General features: G+C 42.7%; 1 protein-coding gene across 1 annotated transcript in view; it reads left to right on the forward strand.

The window, feature by feature from the left end:
• rimbp2b (RIMS binding protein 2b) overlaps positions 1-15,008 on the forward strand; it is a 106,444-nt gene that overhangs the window by 76,755 nt on the left and 14,681 nt on the right. Inside the window, exons 9-19 of the mRNA XM_080894877.1 lie at positions 1,443-1,493; positions 1,917-1,937; positions 5,733-5,937; positions 7,783-7,931; positions 8,501-8,580; positions 9,157-9,266; positions 9,369-10,250; positions 12,645-12,796; positions 13,316-13,969; positions 14,203-14,352; positions 14,665-14,826. Coding sequence (XP_080751003.1) covers positions 1,443-1,493; positions 1,917-1,937; positions 5,733-5,937; positions 7,783-7,931; positions 8,501-8,580; positions 9,157-9,266; positions 9,369-10,250; positions 12,645-12,796; positions 13,316-13,969; positions 14,203-14,352; positions 14,665-14,826 — 2,616 coding nt within the window. The remainder of the gene's footprint in view (positions 1-1,442; positions 1,494-1,916; positions 1,938-5,732; positions 5,938-7,782; positions 7,932-8,500; positions 8,581-9,156; positions 9,267-9,368; positions 10,251-12,644; positions 12,797-13,315; positions 13,970-14,202; positions 14,353-14,664; positions 14,827-15,008) is intronic.

A 15,008-nucleotide genomic window follows, 5' to 3' on the forward strand; every position in this document is an offset into this window, starting at 1 on the left:
TTTCTGGAGCACTCTTGTTTGTCACAAGCGAGCAAATCAGACTTTTAGAATCCAAAGTAGACACGACACTTTTTAGAGGCACACTTTAATAAAGGGGGAAAAAAAGGCTCGCGCTGGCCATTTGATGGTTGTCCTTCCTCCACTGTGCACTGAAGCTGACTGTAATGTGAAAGCAACGGCTGAGATTACTGATAGTGTGAACATGATAGGAATTGTCACCAATGCCTTCTCTGGCAACACTGTGAGCACCCTCGTGTTGCTGTTGCTGCAGTGTTCTGACTTCACAGTCAGCCCTTCACAGGCAGTCGTTCTCAGCTTTTTTCTCTCATTAACAGAAGCTCATTACTGCCTTATCTTCCTGCAGACACTCACTGCTCTCTGTGTTCTAAATTAATTGCCTGCAAAGTAGATTTATGAAATGGTAAAGCCCCGCAGATGCTCTCGTATTTATGTGGAACGCTTTATTATTTTTTTTCTCAACAGATGTTTCTCGTTTTCATAAGAAAAATGATGCGTACGATGCAGTGTTTCCGTATACTCCTTGTCTTTCAGAATGTAAACTCCCATTTTTCTGGAGCGCACTAGCATAAAAAATCAGATCATAAATCTACACCTTTTGATGTAGCCCAAAAACAACTATTCAAACAAACACCCTGGCAAGATGTTCACTGTCTGAAACGGCCATTTACGAATCGTGTAACGAAAAGAAAAACAGCCACAGCAAGAGTAAACGTTGCAGTATTTTTTAACTACGGATACATGGGCAGGCTCAAACTTAGGTTTTTTGCCCATAGATGATGCAGGAAGTCGTCTTCTCTTAAAAATGGCTGTGCCCCAACCACAATCAGCAGTTCCTCTTAGCTTTGCAAAAATGTACAGCTGTGTACTCTGCTTTGCTCCTGTGTTGTTGACAACACAGGAGCATTTATGTCACTTTCACCTCTGTAGCTGATGTTATATCTGAAGGAGGAGCCTTACTATGATTTCTGTGTTGAGGGAAACCATAATAGAAGCAATAAAATCATGTGTGCATCTAACCCCTGGGCTGGTAGTTAGAGACTCTTGTGCAGGTGCTCTTCAGCTTGCAGTTGCTTGATTATATTCAGTTTCTTGCACGCATGTAATGCTTTCATGTTGCACAGCTCTCCGAATGATAAATGACAAACATGCTTAACAAAACATAAAACCGGAGAGGCGAAAATGGTTTGAGAAAAGACGCGATATTCTTTAAGCATTCGGCGATATCTTATCGAATCAAGCCACTGCTGGCAAACGTGAGTGTGGACGGGGGTCCGCGCCGTCTTTTCAACCATTTTCACCTCGCGCACCAATGAATGCCTTTGAGAGATGCTCTTTGTGAGGATCTTTCGTCGGTGTTTTAAACAGAAACTAAAGCACAGCATAAACTGCAATGTAAGTGAACTGCACCTTGTGTTTCTCAGGCTCAGGTTGAGGCTAAAAAGGAACATGAGGGCGCTGTCCATCTGTTAGAGGTGAGCGTCTGGACTCTGGGGGTCTTGGGGGCTTTGCTGTGTGTTTTTGTGTATGCTGCTCGAGCGTTTCCTGCTTTCCGTGACCTCACTTCCTGAATTTTTTTTTTTTTTGTTTCTTTTGTTTCTTTAATAAAGTCTTATTGTTTTAAAACTATCTTGGCCAAAGTATACTGCTTTTTTTCACAGTATCTTTAAAATGACTTTTGGTATAGAGAGTTGCTTTTGGGGTAAATGAACCATAAAGCACGCAAAAATCTATATTTAGTCTTTGTATTGGCATTGTAATACGGCGATATGTATGCGTGTGTGTTGAAAAGATTGTGATTTTAGAGATGTGTATGAGTGATCACATGTGTGTAATTGTGCTTTATTTCTTTCTTACATCTCTTGTCATTGTATGGATGTGTGTTTATGCTTATACAGAACCACTTGGACAGCATGCAGGTATTTCAGAATTGCTTTTATTTATTTACTTGATATATATAAGTATATATATTTTACGCCTTTGCCATTAGCGGGATATACAGCAGCCTGGTATGTAGTTTGACCCATGGGGCCAAGTAACACCACATTGTGAATTAAGATCAACATTTATCTGGCTAAAGAGATAACATTAAAAAAATGCAGTTATGAGCTGATTTAACTTGCGGTCATGCCTTTTGGCTTTTCAGTACAATTTTTCACATCGATCTTTTCATACAGCCCTTTCAGCTCGTTTCACAAGGCAAGACTCACGAGTGGACTCTTTGAAAGGGTGAAACATGACTAATAGATAACACGGAGGTCTTTCTGGCCTGATCATAAAGAAACATTGATAAAAGAATCAGAAAACCAAGTAACAAAATACACTTTAATTCAATAGAAATCACTTGTATCGACATGTATTTGCATCAGATATGTTAAAATTCTATTTACATGTGAGCAAACAAAACTCTCAGGCTAAAATAAGTAAGTTTTTCCAAAGTATAATATTCTCTCTTCATTATAATATGTAGTAGCTTAAAAAGAACAAACTGCATTTCTAGTATAGGATACAGTACCAGACGGTGATGAATGTGATCCTTTTTCCTTTGTAGCATTGCATGTGTGTTTATGCAGCATGTGTTTTAAAAACCATCTACTTGCCATACAACTAACTGTATGATGCTGCTCAAACTAGTGTCTCCTAATTTACTAATTCTGTTTCATAAATGCAGGAATATATTTGTCGTCAGTCTGCCAGCAGCATGTTATATCCAGCAGCAACCTGCCTGCATGAAACGCTGTTTTAACAGAAATACTGATGCGGCGGGCATCACTGTGTTTTTGGGCGGCGCTGTATAATTCCACGGTCGCTTCAGTATCTTCCAGAGCCTCTCAGACTGCGCTCGGTTTCGGACCGAGAAGTGATTGCTAATGCATTGCATCATTTTACGTGGGAAACCATGCTGCAGCACCTGGAATTTTCTATTGAACCTGCCCAAGCGGTCATGTTCAGTTTGTCAGTGTTAGTCTGTGCAATAATGTTTCCTGCTCTCAACATGTACGGATGATGTTATGCAAAATTTTTGTTATTGTTGAAATCTTACAGAAAGACCAGTACCAACAGCAAGCAGACCTCCGTGCCTTGTGTGTGGGTCTCATCTCAAATCCAGTCATATCCAGTGGTGACGCAATTGCAATGTTGTGTTGCACTCATCTTAAATACACAGCACAATGATAATCCCAGTAAATACAATTATGATTTCATTTATTAAGGGAAAAAAGTTATCCAAACTTAGCAGTTCCTGTGTGAAAAAAGTAATTGTGTCCTAAATCTAATAACTGGTTGTGAACTGCAATCAAGCTTTTTGTGACGACTGGCAGTGAATCTTTCGCTGTGGAGGAATTTTGACCCACTCTTCTTCTCATAATTGTTTTAATTCAGACACGTTGGAGGGTTGTGAAGCATCATCAGCATGTTTAAGGTCATGCCAAAGGAACTCAGTCTGAATCTTAACTCATTTTGCTTTTTGTTTTGTGTTTTTGAGCCATTCAGAGTTGGACTTGCCGATCTTTTTGGACCGCTGTCCGGTTGCACAATCCAAATGTTCTTGAGCTTCAGGTCATGAAGTGATGAATGGATGTTCTCCTTCAGGATTTTCTCTAAAACCAGCCACACATGATCACTCTGCCACCACCATGTTTGTGGAATGCTGTGTTGCTTTCACACTAGGAAAAAAAGAAAAAAAACCTACCAAAAAGTTCAGCTTTTGTGTCATCAGTCCACAGAATATTTCCCAAAAGCGGTCATCAAAACGTCTTTCAGCAAATGTGAGACAAGCCTTTGTGTCAGTGGTGGATTTCTCGTTGGACTCTCTCATGGGTGCCATTTTTGCCCACTCTCTTTCTTATTGTTGATTCATGAACTCTGACCTTAACTGTGAGGCCTGCAGTCTTTTAGATGTCCTTCTGGGTTTTTTGTGACCACTATCAATGCACTTCTGGAGTCATTTTGATAAATTCACCACTATTCAAGCCATATCTCCTCCATTTGGAGATAATAGCATTTACTGTGGTTCACTGTCTTTGTAACCATTTCCAGACCGATAGATGTCAACTTTGTTTCTCGGCTGTTTTTTCAGATTGACGTTTTGAGCTCTTTGAGCCTATTTCACTTTTTCAGACAAGCTGTATTTAAGTGATTTCTTGTTTCAGCAGGTCTGGCAGTAATCAGACCTAAGCTAAAATCAGCGTTCCAAATAAATGTGGTTAATCAAAGTTTATTCATGATTTAACAAGAGGGGAAATTGCTTTGTTCACGCAGGGCCAGGTAGGTTTGGATAGCTTTTTTTCCCTTGATAAATCAAAATCATCATTTTAAAAACTGCATTTTGTATTCACTGGCGTCATCTTTAGTATTAGATTTAATATTGAAATTTGTTTTATGATCTGAAAAAATGTAAGGCAAGGCAAGTTTATTTGTATAGCACAATTCAACAACAAGGTGATTCAAAGTGCTTTACAGAGACATTAGAAACAAGAACAAATAAAAAGCATGATTTAAAATTGATTAAAACAAGCAAATAACCTAACTAACTAATTAACTAACAAACAAACAAACAAACAACAGTATATAAAATCAAAACAGATAAAATCAGAACAGTAGATAAAATCAGTAGTTAAATGTAAGTTTTGAAATTTAAGCTTAAAGTGTGGATTTGGTGCTTTATTCAAATGCAGCTGAGAACAGGTGAGTCTTCAACCTGGATTTAAATAAACTGAGTGTTTCAGCTGATCTGAGGCTTTCTGGGAGTTTGTTCCAGATATAAGGAGCATAAAAGCTGAATGCAGCTTCTCCGTGTCTGGTTCTGACTCTGGGAACTGATAAAAGACCGGATCCAGATGACCTGAGGGATCTGGATGGTTCATACTGGGTCAGGAGGTCATTGATGTATTTTGGTCCTAAACCATTCAGAGCTTTATAGGCCAGCATCAGAACTTTAAAGTCTATCCTCTGACGGACAGGCAGCCAGTGTAAGGACCTCAGAGCTGGACTGATGTGGTCCACTTTTTTGGTCTTAAGTGTGACAAATATACAAAAAAGGGCTATTCTGCATTTCCAGCAGAGATTACGCAAACTGAAGTAAATACCGGTAGTGCATTTTATGGTGGCTATTCTCATCTTCGGATAAATACAGACCCAGTTAATAGTAGAGCACCAGTGCATACTCCCTGGATGGTGTGGAGTGTGTGGGATAGACTTAAAATAAACTGCACTACTCATGCTCATCACAGTTTGAGAAACACGTTGCCCTCTGCTGCAGTGTGCTTTCAACACTGTTTGCCTCAATTCGCTTAATGCTTTCTGTTTTTGGTCTTTTTAAGGTCTTACACGGCAATAACAAAAACATATAATATCATCGACCTCATCCTTTAAGACAGTTTGGGTATGCTTTGAAATAAGTTTTATTTGGAGTACTGTTATTATGAACTGTAGGATAGTTGTGCATGAGATTTGTATAATGTACCGTCAGTAGTGGTCAAGAAGTCATTTCAAGGTTTCTTTTCTTTGTAATGACTGATCAGTGTTATTAGTCCTACAGTAAATGTCTGTTTTCTTGTTCACATATAGCGTGAACTCTTTTTGTGTCTTTATCATTATTTTTTATTTTTATTTTCTTTGTCTCCATTCCATCTTTCTCCCTTTCCCATCCTTTTTTCTCTCCTCCTCTGTCTCTCGCTTCTGTCTCAATGTGTCTCCTCCCTCCCCGCCATCAGGCCAAAGTCCGCGAGCTGGAGGAGAAATGTCGGACTCAGAGTGAGCAGTTCAACCTCCTGTCTAAAGAGCTGGAGAAGTTTCGGCTCCAGGCTGGGAAGTTTGATATCCTCAGCACTGAACCCTTAACTGTGTGTGAATCTCCTGGGTCTCCGAACAAATCCCTGTCACAGCTCCTTAATGGACTGGCTGCCCCCACAGAGAAAGGTAAAGGCCATTTGTTAGCATTAAAGCTCTGCTTTCAGCAGATAAAGGTTACGCCGGTACTGTAGATAGAATAGAATAGAATTCAACTTTATTGTCATTGCACATGCACAGGTACAGGGCAACGAAATGCAGATCACCTGTATTCAAGTGTACAGTTAATTAAGATGTATCATTCCAGTCTTATAGGAACTATTAGTAGTAGTAGTTTTTATGACTTCCCTCATAAAAAGTCAAATTAACTAAACGTTTAGAAATATTAAGTCAAAGACAGCTGTGTCACCTGTAATCTGTTTAAATGGCCTCTAGTATGTGAAACTTTTTAAATCAATGCATAAGTTGCTCACTAATTACAGCACAACGTGTTGTTTAGGTTGTTGTTGCTATGTAATTTTACACATTTACAAAATAAAGTTATGTGCTATTTTAAAACTTACATTTAAAGGGCTCAAAGACAAAAGTAAAGTAACGCGTGGTGGGTGAAGAACAGGTGGGATAGCAAAGTGGCTGGGTTACTAAGGAGGGCAGCACAGGTGCTCAGCAGACAGGAAGGAGTGCCGGTGAAGGCGGGATCTATTTGTGGGAAAGGACAGAATCCCTCTCTGTGGTGGAGGATACCACCTTGAAAGGTGGGGAAACTGAGTAAGTTCAGGGAATGATGCAGGACACTCAAGGGGGCTGAATCTTGGTACTCCAGCAGACCAGTTTTCCTCAGGGTGGGAGTTAATAGATATCATCTATCCTCCCACTGTAGCCACTGGGAGCCAGCAAGTAGAATGACTCAGGAACTGGTTGTAGGTCATCAGTGCTGTTTAGGCTTTTGGGCAGGTGTGGCGTAAGTCGATTCAGGAGTTGCAGGTGGAGTAAAAATATCTTTTTACTTTAGTCGAGCCGGGAGTTTAATTTATTGTCTGAGTATCAATCAAGTCTCTGTACTGGCCATTAAGACTTTAGCCGAGTTTGGCTGGAAAAGTGCAGCTGACTCTGGGACAGTCTTAGTAATTGGTTATGTGTCAGCTGACTCAGACTCAGGAATAGTTGCCTGACACAGAAACAGTCCAAACTTTAGCGAGTGACTCAAGGAGCAACACCACTCTCAGGAACAGGCTGAGAAACAGGAGCAGTTGATTCAGGACCTGGCTTGACCTCACCCAGGATAAGGACAGACACTGGCAGGCACACTGTGCAACAGTGCCTGTGATGTAACAGCGAGCCGAGCAGTGGAGATGCATGATGTCAGCGCTGACTGCATTTCATTCTGGATGTCACTTTCCTTCGTCACCCCTCAAAATCAGTATCTATCGGGCCACTTTTATTCAGTTTGTCCTAAATTCAGGTTATCCACACAGAGATCACAGAACACATGGATGCTGTTAGGTTGAAGAACTAAGAATAAGTCAAATCAAACCAAAAGGAAGAAGATAGCAACAGCAGAGTTCAGGCAGAAACAAGCACACAGTCCACAGATTAATGATATAAAGTGATCCAAAAAAACTAGGAGCCAGGATGGAACAGCCGGGGAACACAGAGTACACGCAGATGATCACACAGACAACAAGGAGAAGCACAGGACTATAAATACAGACAGAGCTAATTCAGTAATTGATGAAAAAAGGTGAATGAGATTCACCAAAGAAGTGATGGACAAATAAAACCAAAGCAAACAAGTACTCTGATAGAACCACATCAATCATCCTGCTTAACAAAAATTTCATGAAATCAAATTGAATTAAATGGCAGAACCTTTTTAAAGGACAGCATGCAATCAAATACAAGATGAAAATTCTGACTTTGATATTAGTTCTGTTATATTGTGATGTGTGGAGCTACGTTGCTTTTGTTCCACAGGCAATGAGGCCCCAACAAGCAGATCTTTGATATCGGAGTTCATCCGACCACTCCAAGTCAGCGGAGACAAGCCCGAGCTCCTCTCTGTCAAGCCAACATTCCTCACTCGCGGTCGAGCCAGCAGTCCAGCGCGGGCTTTACTCTCTGAGGTATATTATAGTGTCCATTTGTACTCTATCTTTTTACACGTCCGAAATCAGATCGATTCGATACATCTCAAACAAATGGAATCTAATAAACTGTGGAAAGACGGTCTAAAAATCCCAAACGACACCGTTGAGACACAACGTGGGAGAATTCCCAATAATTTCAATCGTTTGCTCCACGTATTTACCCAAAAGCATTTCTGTTGTCACTCAGGTCAGTGGAGCTCTAATAGTTTCTGTGAAAAAGCTTTTTATTATAATTTTTTTTTAAGATGAACTCACCAGTATTAGATCCATTCCCTCGCTCATGCCTCTGTGATCCCTTACGTAGACGGCACATTTGGGAAAATGCTGATTCATTTTAATCTAAATAATGTCTTTGGGCTGAACACGAGAAAATCCACACAGCGGGAATCCAGGAGGCTTCTCGGTGTTACTCATGCAGATTATTTGGGATTGATCAAATATATTTAGTTGACACAAGCTAAAACATTGAACCAAAGGGAACGTGCAAACATTAAGAAGCATTCGATGTTGAAACTGTGAAAATCTGTGAATGCTTCCTTCTCCAGATGGACAAAGATCTCAGCTCCACCACCAGATCCAAACCACGGTTCACAGGGAAGGTCCGTCTGTGTGTTGCTCGCTACAGGTATGCACACAAAACACACAATTACTTTTTCAACCACTGCTGTATTTGTAAAATAAATAAATGGAAAAAAAGTTTGATCCTCATGAGTTTATCATTTCAAACCTACAGGGCTTTGTGCTTACGTTACACCCCTACCCCTAAACCAAAGTGAAATCATTGTGATCATTTAAAACAGAGGTGGTGGAAAATCTCTCGCACTGAACTGAAAATCTTGCTCTGTTATTTGCTTTCTCTCGCAAGCGCTGTGGTCTTAAATGTGACTCAGTGTTTCTGCTGCTAAAGAAAATAACCTGTCAGCATAGAAAATAATTGGAATCCTCAAGCACACAGATTTGTGAAACAGGGCCAAAGCTTTCAACCCACACTCTCTTCAACCCTCTCATATTTGCAAACAGCCAAATATAATAGAACAGAAAAAAAACTTTGTATTTTCAAAGCAGCGCTCGGCAAATCGTTTTCCTCGACATACATATTATGTTTGTGGTGTTTGATATAAAACAAACCCAAATGGAGAATAATTGCAACAAAAAAGTGTGCACTTTGGAAGCTAATTAATTTGTTTTCTTTTTACTGTAGTTACAATCCTTATGATGGACCCAATGAGCATCCTGAGGCAGAGCTCCCCCTGGTGGCTGGGAAGTACCTTTACATTTACGGAACAATGGACGAGGATGGCTTTTATGAAGGTCAGGCCTTTTTTTAAAAAGGTGTTTTTTTGGTTTTTTTTATCACATCTTGCACTTTACCACGTGACCAAAGTACCAGCTGCATCCTTATTGTGTCCTCAGGAGAGCTGCTGGATGGACAGAGAGGACTCGTCCCATCCAATTTTGTAGATTTTATCCAAGATGAGGAGGCGCCCTCTGTCCAGCACAGGGACATATTAACTAAAGAACCTGGCTACCTCAACCACAGTAGCCTGAGGCCTCAAAGACCTGGGGTCGGCACAGGAACAGGCATAAGCAGCCTGCTGTCTGACAGTAAATTAGACTGTCTAAGCACCAGCAGCTTGGGCATGGACCTCCTGGGCTCCTCCACCAATGGCACGGGAACCTTGGATGTCAGCATTGACGAGGTCGGTGAAGACATTGTGCCTTATCCCCGCCGCATCAACCTGATTAAGCAACTGGCCAAAAGTGTGATTATTGGCTGGGATCCTCCGGTGTTCCCACCGGGCTGGGGCTCCATTAGTGGCTACAATGTCTTGGTGGATAAGGAGGTTCGTATGAGTGTCCCCTACGGGGGCAGGACAAAGTCTCTTATTGAAAAGCTCAATCTGGCCACACACACCTACCGCATCTCAGTGCAGAGCATCACTGACAGGGGCCCGTCAGACGAACTTCGGTGCACTCTTCTCGTGGGTAAGGACGTGGTGGTGGCACCTTACTACCTGCGGGTGGACAGCATCACGCAGGCCTCTGCTGAGCTGTCTTGGATGCCCAGCAACAGCAACTACAGTCACACCATCTTCCTCAACGGTGCAGAGTATGACATGGTCAAGGCAGGGGGCTATAAGTACAAGTTTTTCAACTTGAAGCCGATGACAGTTTACAAGGTGAAGGTTGTCGCACAGCCACATCAGGTGCCTTGGCAGCTTCCAGTGGATCAAAGGGAAAAGAGGGAAATCTCTGTGGAGTTCTGCACTCAGCCTGCAGGTCAGTCCTTAAAACGTAAGTCACCCCAGTGCAGAAATAATTGGTTTTGTGAATCACAGCAGTGGAGGAATTTTCCTTTGCATGGTGCATGGTTGCATGGCCGTGGCTAGAAATGCTCGGATATTTGTAGCCATGGTAGCATGACTAGAGATATCAATGTTAGTCTCTTGGTTGGTTGGTTGGTTGGTTGGTTGGTTGGTTGATCAGTCCATCTTACTGAAGTAAAGCCTCACAAAATCCTTGGTGGTGTGGCTTAAGACACATAATACTACTACTACTGCTGAAGGTTTGTGTTGTGCTTAAAATACATTTTGCCTTGGCTTGTCTATCTTTTTTTTCTTTTTTCCCCACTTGGGGGCAGTATAAAGTTGTTGAGGTGAATGTTGAATGTTTACACATCCAACAGACTCAGCAAAGTCTGAGAAAAATATGTAACAACATGCTTCCCTTCCTATATCTCACTTAGTCCTTAACCTTATCTGCTGTTTGGTGCCGATACAAACTGCAAACAGCTGCCTGCTGCATGCGAAAATAAGGTTAATCAGACACTCGGTCTGAAGCAAAGTCTTGTTGTTTGCAAATGCACCAAGGCAGGTACAAAATGCTTTGGATAAAAGGCTAACACGGCCTTCTTTTTATCCCAGTCTGAACGGTGCTCTTATAGACTTTGTTCTGCATAAAAAGCTTTGATTTCACAATAAATAAAAGCCTGAAAAATTTCCATCTGAGGTACCAGTCATCGTGTTTAATCGGGCACACGCATCAAGGTCATTACACTTACAAACATTTTAGTCATTTAGATTCTTCCCCAGCTACCTTTATATTGCCCTCGAGGATCTGTGTGTGTGCTTTTGTGATAAGACGTAAAGGGTAGAAACACGAACAAACAAGAAAAAAGACGTTCCGATAAAGCTGTAATGTGAAAACCCACTTAAGAAGTATTCTGAAAACAAGGGTGTAAATATTAAGCATGCATCTCTGGGATTTCTTCTCCCAGGAGGCTCTTTGTTGCTTGACTGTTGCCAGTGTTAACTTGGGTCTCACGGCCCTGCTGTCAAGCGAGAAAAGCCATGGACAGGTAAAACTAGTCAGCCCGTTGTTGCCTATAGATTGAATATGGTTCATATTATTGCTTTTTATATGCACTCGGAGGGATGTTTAATGTGTGACACCTTCCATTTACCATGGAAGGAGACACTTCCAATTATTATGGCAGTCACTGAGAAAAGTGGAGCCAAACGGGAGATGACAGAGAGTTATGACGTCAAGAAGTGAAAAAAGAGAGAGAGAAAGGGGGGAAAGACGGAGATCGAGGCTGAAGTTTGAATTGACATTTTGTGTTGGCAGCTGACGAGCCCGCATGCTGAGAGTTCATTAAACGATCCATCTATTGAATATGTTAATTAGAGGCGTCTAAAATTGTCTGAATAGTGGAGGCAGACAGCCGCTGTCAGTGACGACGGCAGTATCTGGAAGTGCTATATTAGGCTTCTGCACTCAGCGTGTGTTCTTCAAACAAGTTGCTTCATTAGTGCTTAGTGATGCATTTTTAATATTAGTCGCACAGAGCGGCTACCAGTTCGCTCCCTGGAAATCAGCGCCTGCCGTTTGTGTCCACTACTAATGAAAGTGGCTCCACTGAGATATTCATTTAAACACTCGTTTCGGCTCTCGGAGGAGAGCGCGTTGTTTGTGACGGGGGCCGTTTAAAAATGACAAGAGGAAATGAAATCTCCAAACAGCTACTGCTGCTATTCAGAGACTGCGTTTTTTCCCAACAGTCAGTCTTAGAAATGTGATTAAGATTGCTCTGATGTAGATTCCCGGACGCTCGCGCAGCTGCACGTCACGGCTCGGAGATTCTGCTGACTGACTGTGACTCCCTCTTGCTCGCTGTGTGGCTGCAGGTGAATGGCGGCGCTGCACAGATGGGCATGTTGTTTAGTATGCATGCAGGATGGACAGATTGAGAAAATAGCAAACTGGGGTTTTTTTGAGGCTCGGAAGAATATTGTCAGCAAGAGCATGATATTGCTATACATATAGCCAATGTTGGCAGACTTGGATTTTTCAACCAGTGCCCCGACATAAACCTGTTTATAGATAGAAAGAAAAATCATCCTACTGGTAAATACTGCTATTCAGCCGTTCCCGACTGATGTTATCATATGATATACCAGCTATTCATCTTAGTGAAATAGGTTTTAAATTCGAGACGTGTACTACAAATCCTCCAGATTGAGAACATGCTTATTCCATCCCACAGTGAAGTGGATATTGAACGCCAGCGGTCCACAGTACAAAGGTCAGCTCATTCTTTTTTGATAAAACAGGCAGGGATGGCAGGAACAGGCAGTCTGTCTTTATTTCCTCTCTCCTTGTCTGATAAATGTGCACTGTCCTCCGCAGGCCCCCCTCTCCCTCCCCAGGAGGTGCAGGTCCAGTGTGGTCAAACACCCGGGTTCCTGCAGGTGAGATGGAAGCCGCCGCCCCTGACGCCTTCAGGAACCTCCAACGGAGCCAGTGTGATAGGCTACGCCGTGTGCACAAAGGGACAAAAGGTAACAAACAAAAAATTATTATTATTATTTTTTTTAGTCTTACACTGCAGATCTTAAAATGGGTAGCCTCTGCCTTCCTGAGTTGTAACTTCTCAGTAGCACTCTATTGCCATCTCCTGGAGAAAGTCTTTAATGTTCATATGCAGCCCGAGGCATGAGAAATAAACAGGTTTGCCCTGGGTCCCTTTTTCTACAGGCTATTTTTGTTATGCACACGTATGTATCCAGTAACTACATTTTTATCTTATTTTGAACTAAATGCCAGATATATGCTTTATTTATTAAGTATTTGGACGTTCCCTGAGAGGTGTGAAGTGAGTGTGAAGTATAAAAATGGTGCTGTGGCTGTAAGGCTTCAAATCTGCCTGTAGTGAGTTTTTAAATTATGGTAACTGTCTCGTAGAACTTTTACGACAGCCAAGATGTAAAAGCTACAAATGCATATTGATATATGTATGTTTGTATGAGGACATTCTGAATTGCCCTTTGGTAAAGACTCTGGTTTCTTTGTAAATGCAGATAGCAGAGGTCTTGTACCCCACAGCAGACTATGTGACTGTGGACTTAACCAGGATTCAGGGTCTGGAGGCGAGGGAAGTCATTGTAAGGACGTTATCAACACAAGGAGAGTCCCAGGACTCGCCTGTGGCCATCATACCGCACAATCTCTTGGGCTCTCCACGCCTTTCCCACAGAACCACTGCACCTTCCCATCCCACACCCCACCCAGTTCACTCACAAACCCACCCTCCTTATCCATCGACGTACCCCCCGAACCACCCTCAGCCCCAGGTGCAGCCTCTGCCTCGACCCCAGCCCCACACGCTGCCCCACGCACAGCCTCACTCGCAGCCCATCCGCCCCCCTCCTCCCTATCCACAGCCTCATTTTCACCGCAACTCCATGCCCAAATCCAAACCATTAGTAAGTGCCAGAGAGCCAGAAACCAAAGAGCATGAGGTGGGCCTGCGGCCAGCCCAGCCCTGGGAACGCTCCCCGTCTCCGCTGCCTCCCATGCGAGGTCCCAACCTGGAGCCACCGCCCTTCCAGCCACAGCGATCTCCCTCTCCACAGAGGATCCTGCCGCAGCCTCAGGGAGTCCCCATCCCCAACACCATCGCCAAGGCCATGGCCAGGGAAGCTGCCCAGAGAGTGTTTGCTGAGGGTAACCGGGTGTGTGAGGATTTCACTCTTAAACCTTTTCACAGCTTGTGATGAGAGAGCTCTCAGCCAAAAAGCTAATGGTAATATCTTTTAGGCTGCTTTGTAAACAAGCAGTGCTTTGGAGAAAATCATTAGATTTGTGAAAATATAGTAAGATAGTTAGCAACTTGTTTGTCTTTCTCATCCTCTCGGTTATTCTTCTCTCCTTTTTCCATCTAAAAGTTTGACTTTTCCCCTGTCAGGTCGAGAAAAGGAATATCTTCAGTGAGCGAGGTAATGCTTTGCATCCTGTCAACTCTGATGAGGAGGAGGATGGCTACGACTCGCCTCATGCCAGGAGGAGAGGCGCCTCAGTGGATGAATTCCTCAGAGGCTCCGAGTTAGGCAGACAGGTACTTTACAGAAAACACAAGCTGTGCTCAGCGTGTCAGGAGAATCGGTTTGCTGGATCAAATCAAATCAGTCTGAAATCAAACCGAGTCCCATCTTAATGTGTGTATTATAATATGTACTGTAGGCTTATAATTTGGACACTTTATAAGATACATCTTGCATTCAGAACTTCCTTAACTCTTAAAGGGACAGATTCAGCAGGTTTCAGGTTGACAGCATCACACAGTTGCTGAAAATAAAGGACCTGAATTCAGAGCTTTTATTACTTACCATCGCTCTTCAGCTTGCTTTCTCTCATTCATTTCCCTTAGCACCATCATCACCACTACAGCCACAGTGAGGAGTACTACACAGAGAGCAGCCGAGGATCTGACCTGTCTGACATCCTGGAGGAGGACGAGGAGGATCTTTACTCTGAGATGCAGCTGGAGGAAGGCCGCAGACGCAGCATCAACTCTCACAACACTCTCAAGGTACATATTTACCTGCACGCCTTCACTCTACAGTGGCCTGGAGGGAGGACACAGGAAGGTGGGGAGAAATAAAGATATAGGGAAGAAGGGCTCTGCCACCTCTGGAGATACCTGCTATCTTTCACAAGCTCTACAACCAGGCCCGTCGTGGCTTTGCCTGGCTAATCTCCCGTGCCTGTTAG

Source organism: Rhamphochromis sp. 'chilingali' (genome assembly GCF_963969265.1).
Source record: "Rhamphochromis sp. 'chilingali' genome assembly, chromosome: 10".
Lineage (NCBI taxonomy): Eukaryota > Metazoa > Chordata > Actinopteri > Cichliformes > Cichlidae > Rhamphochromis > Rhamphochromis sp. 'chilingali'.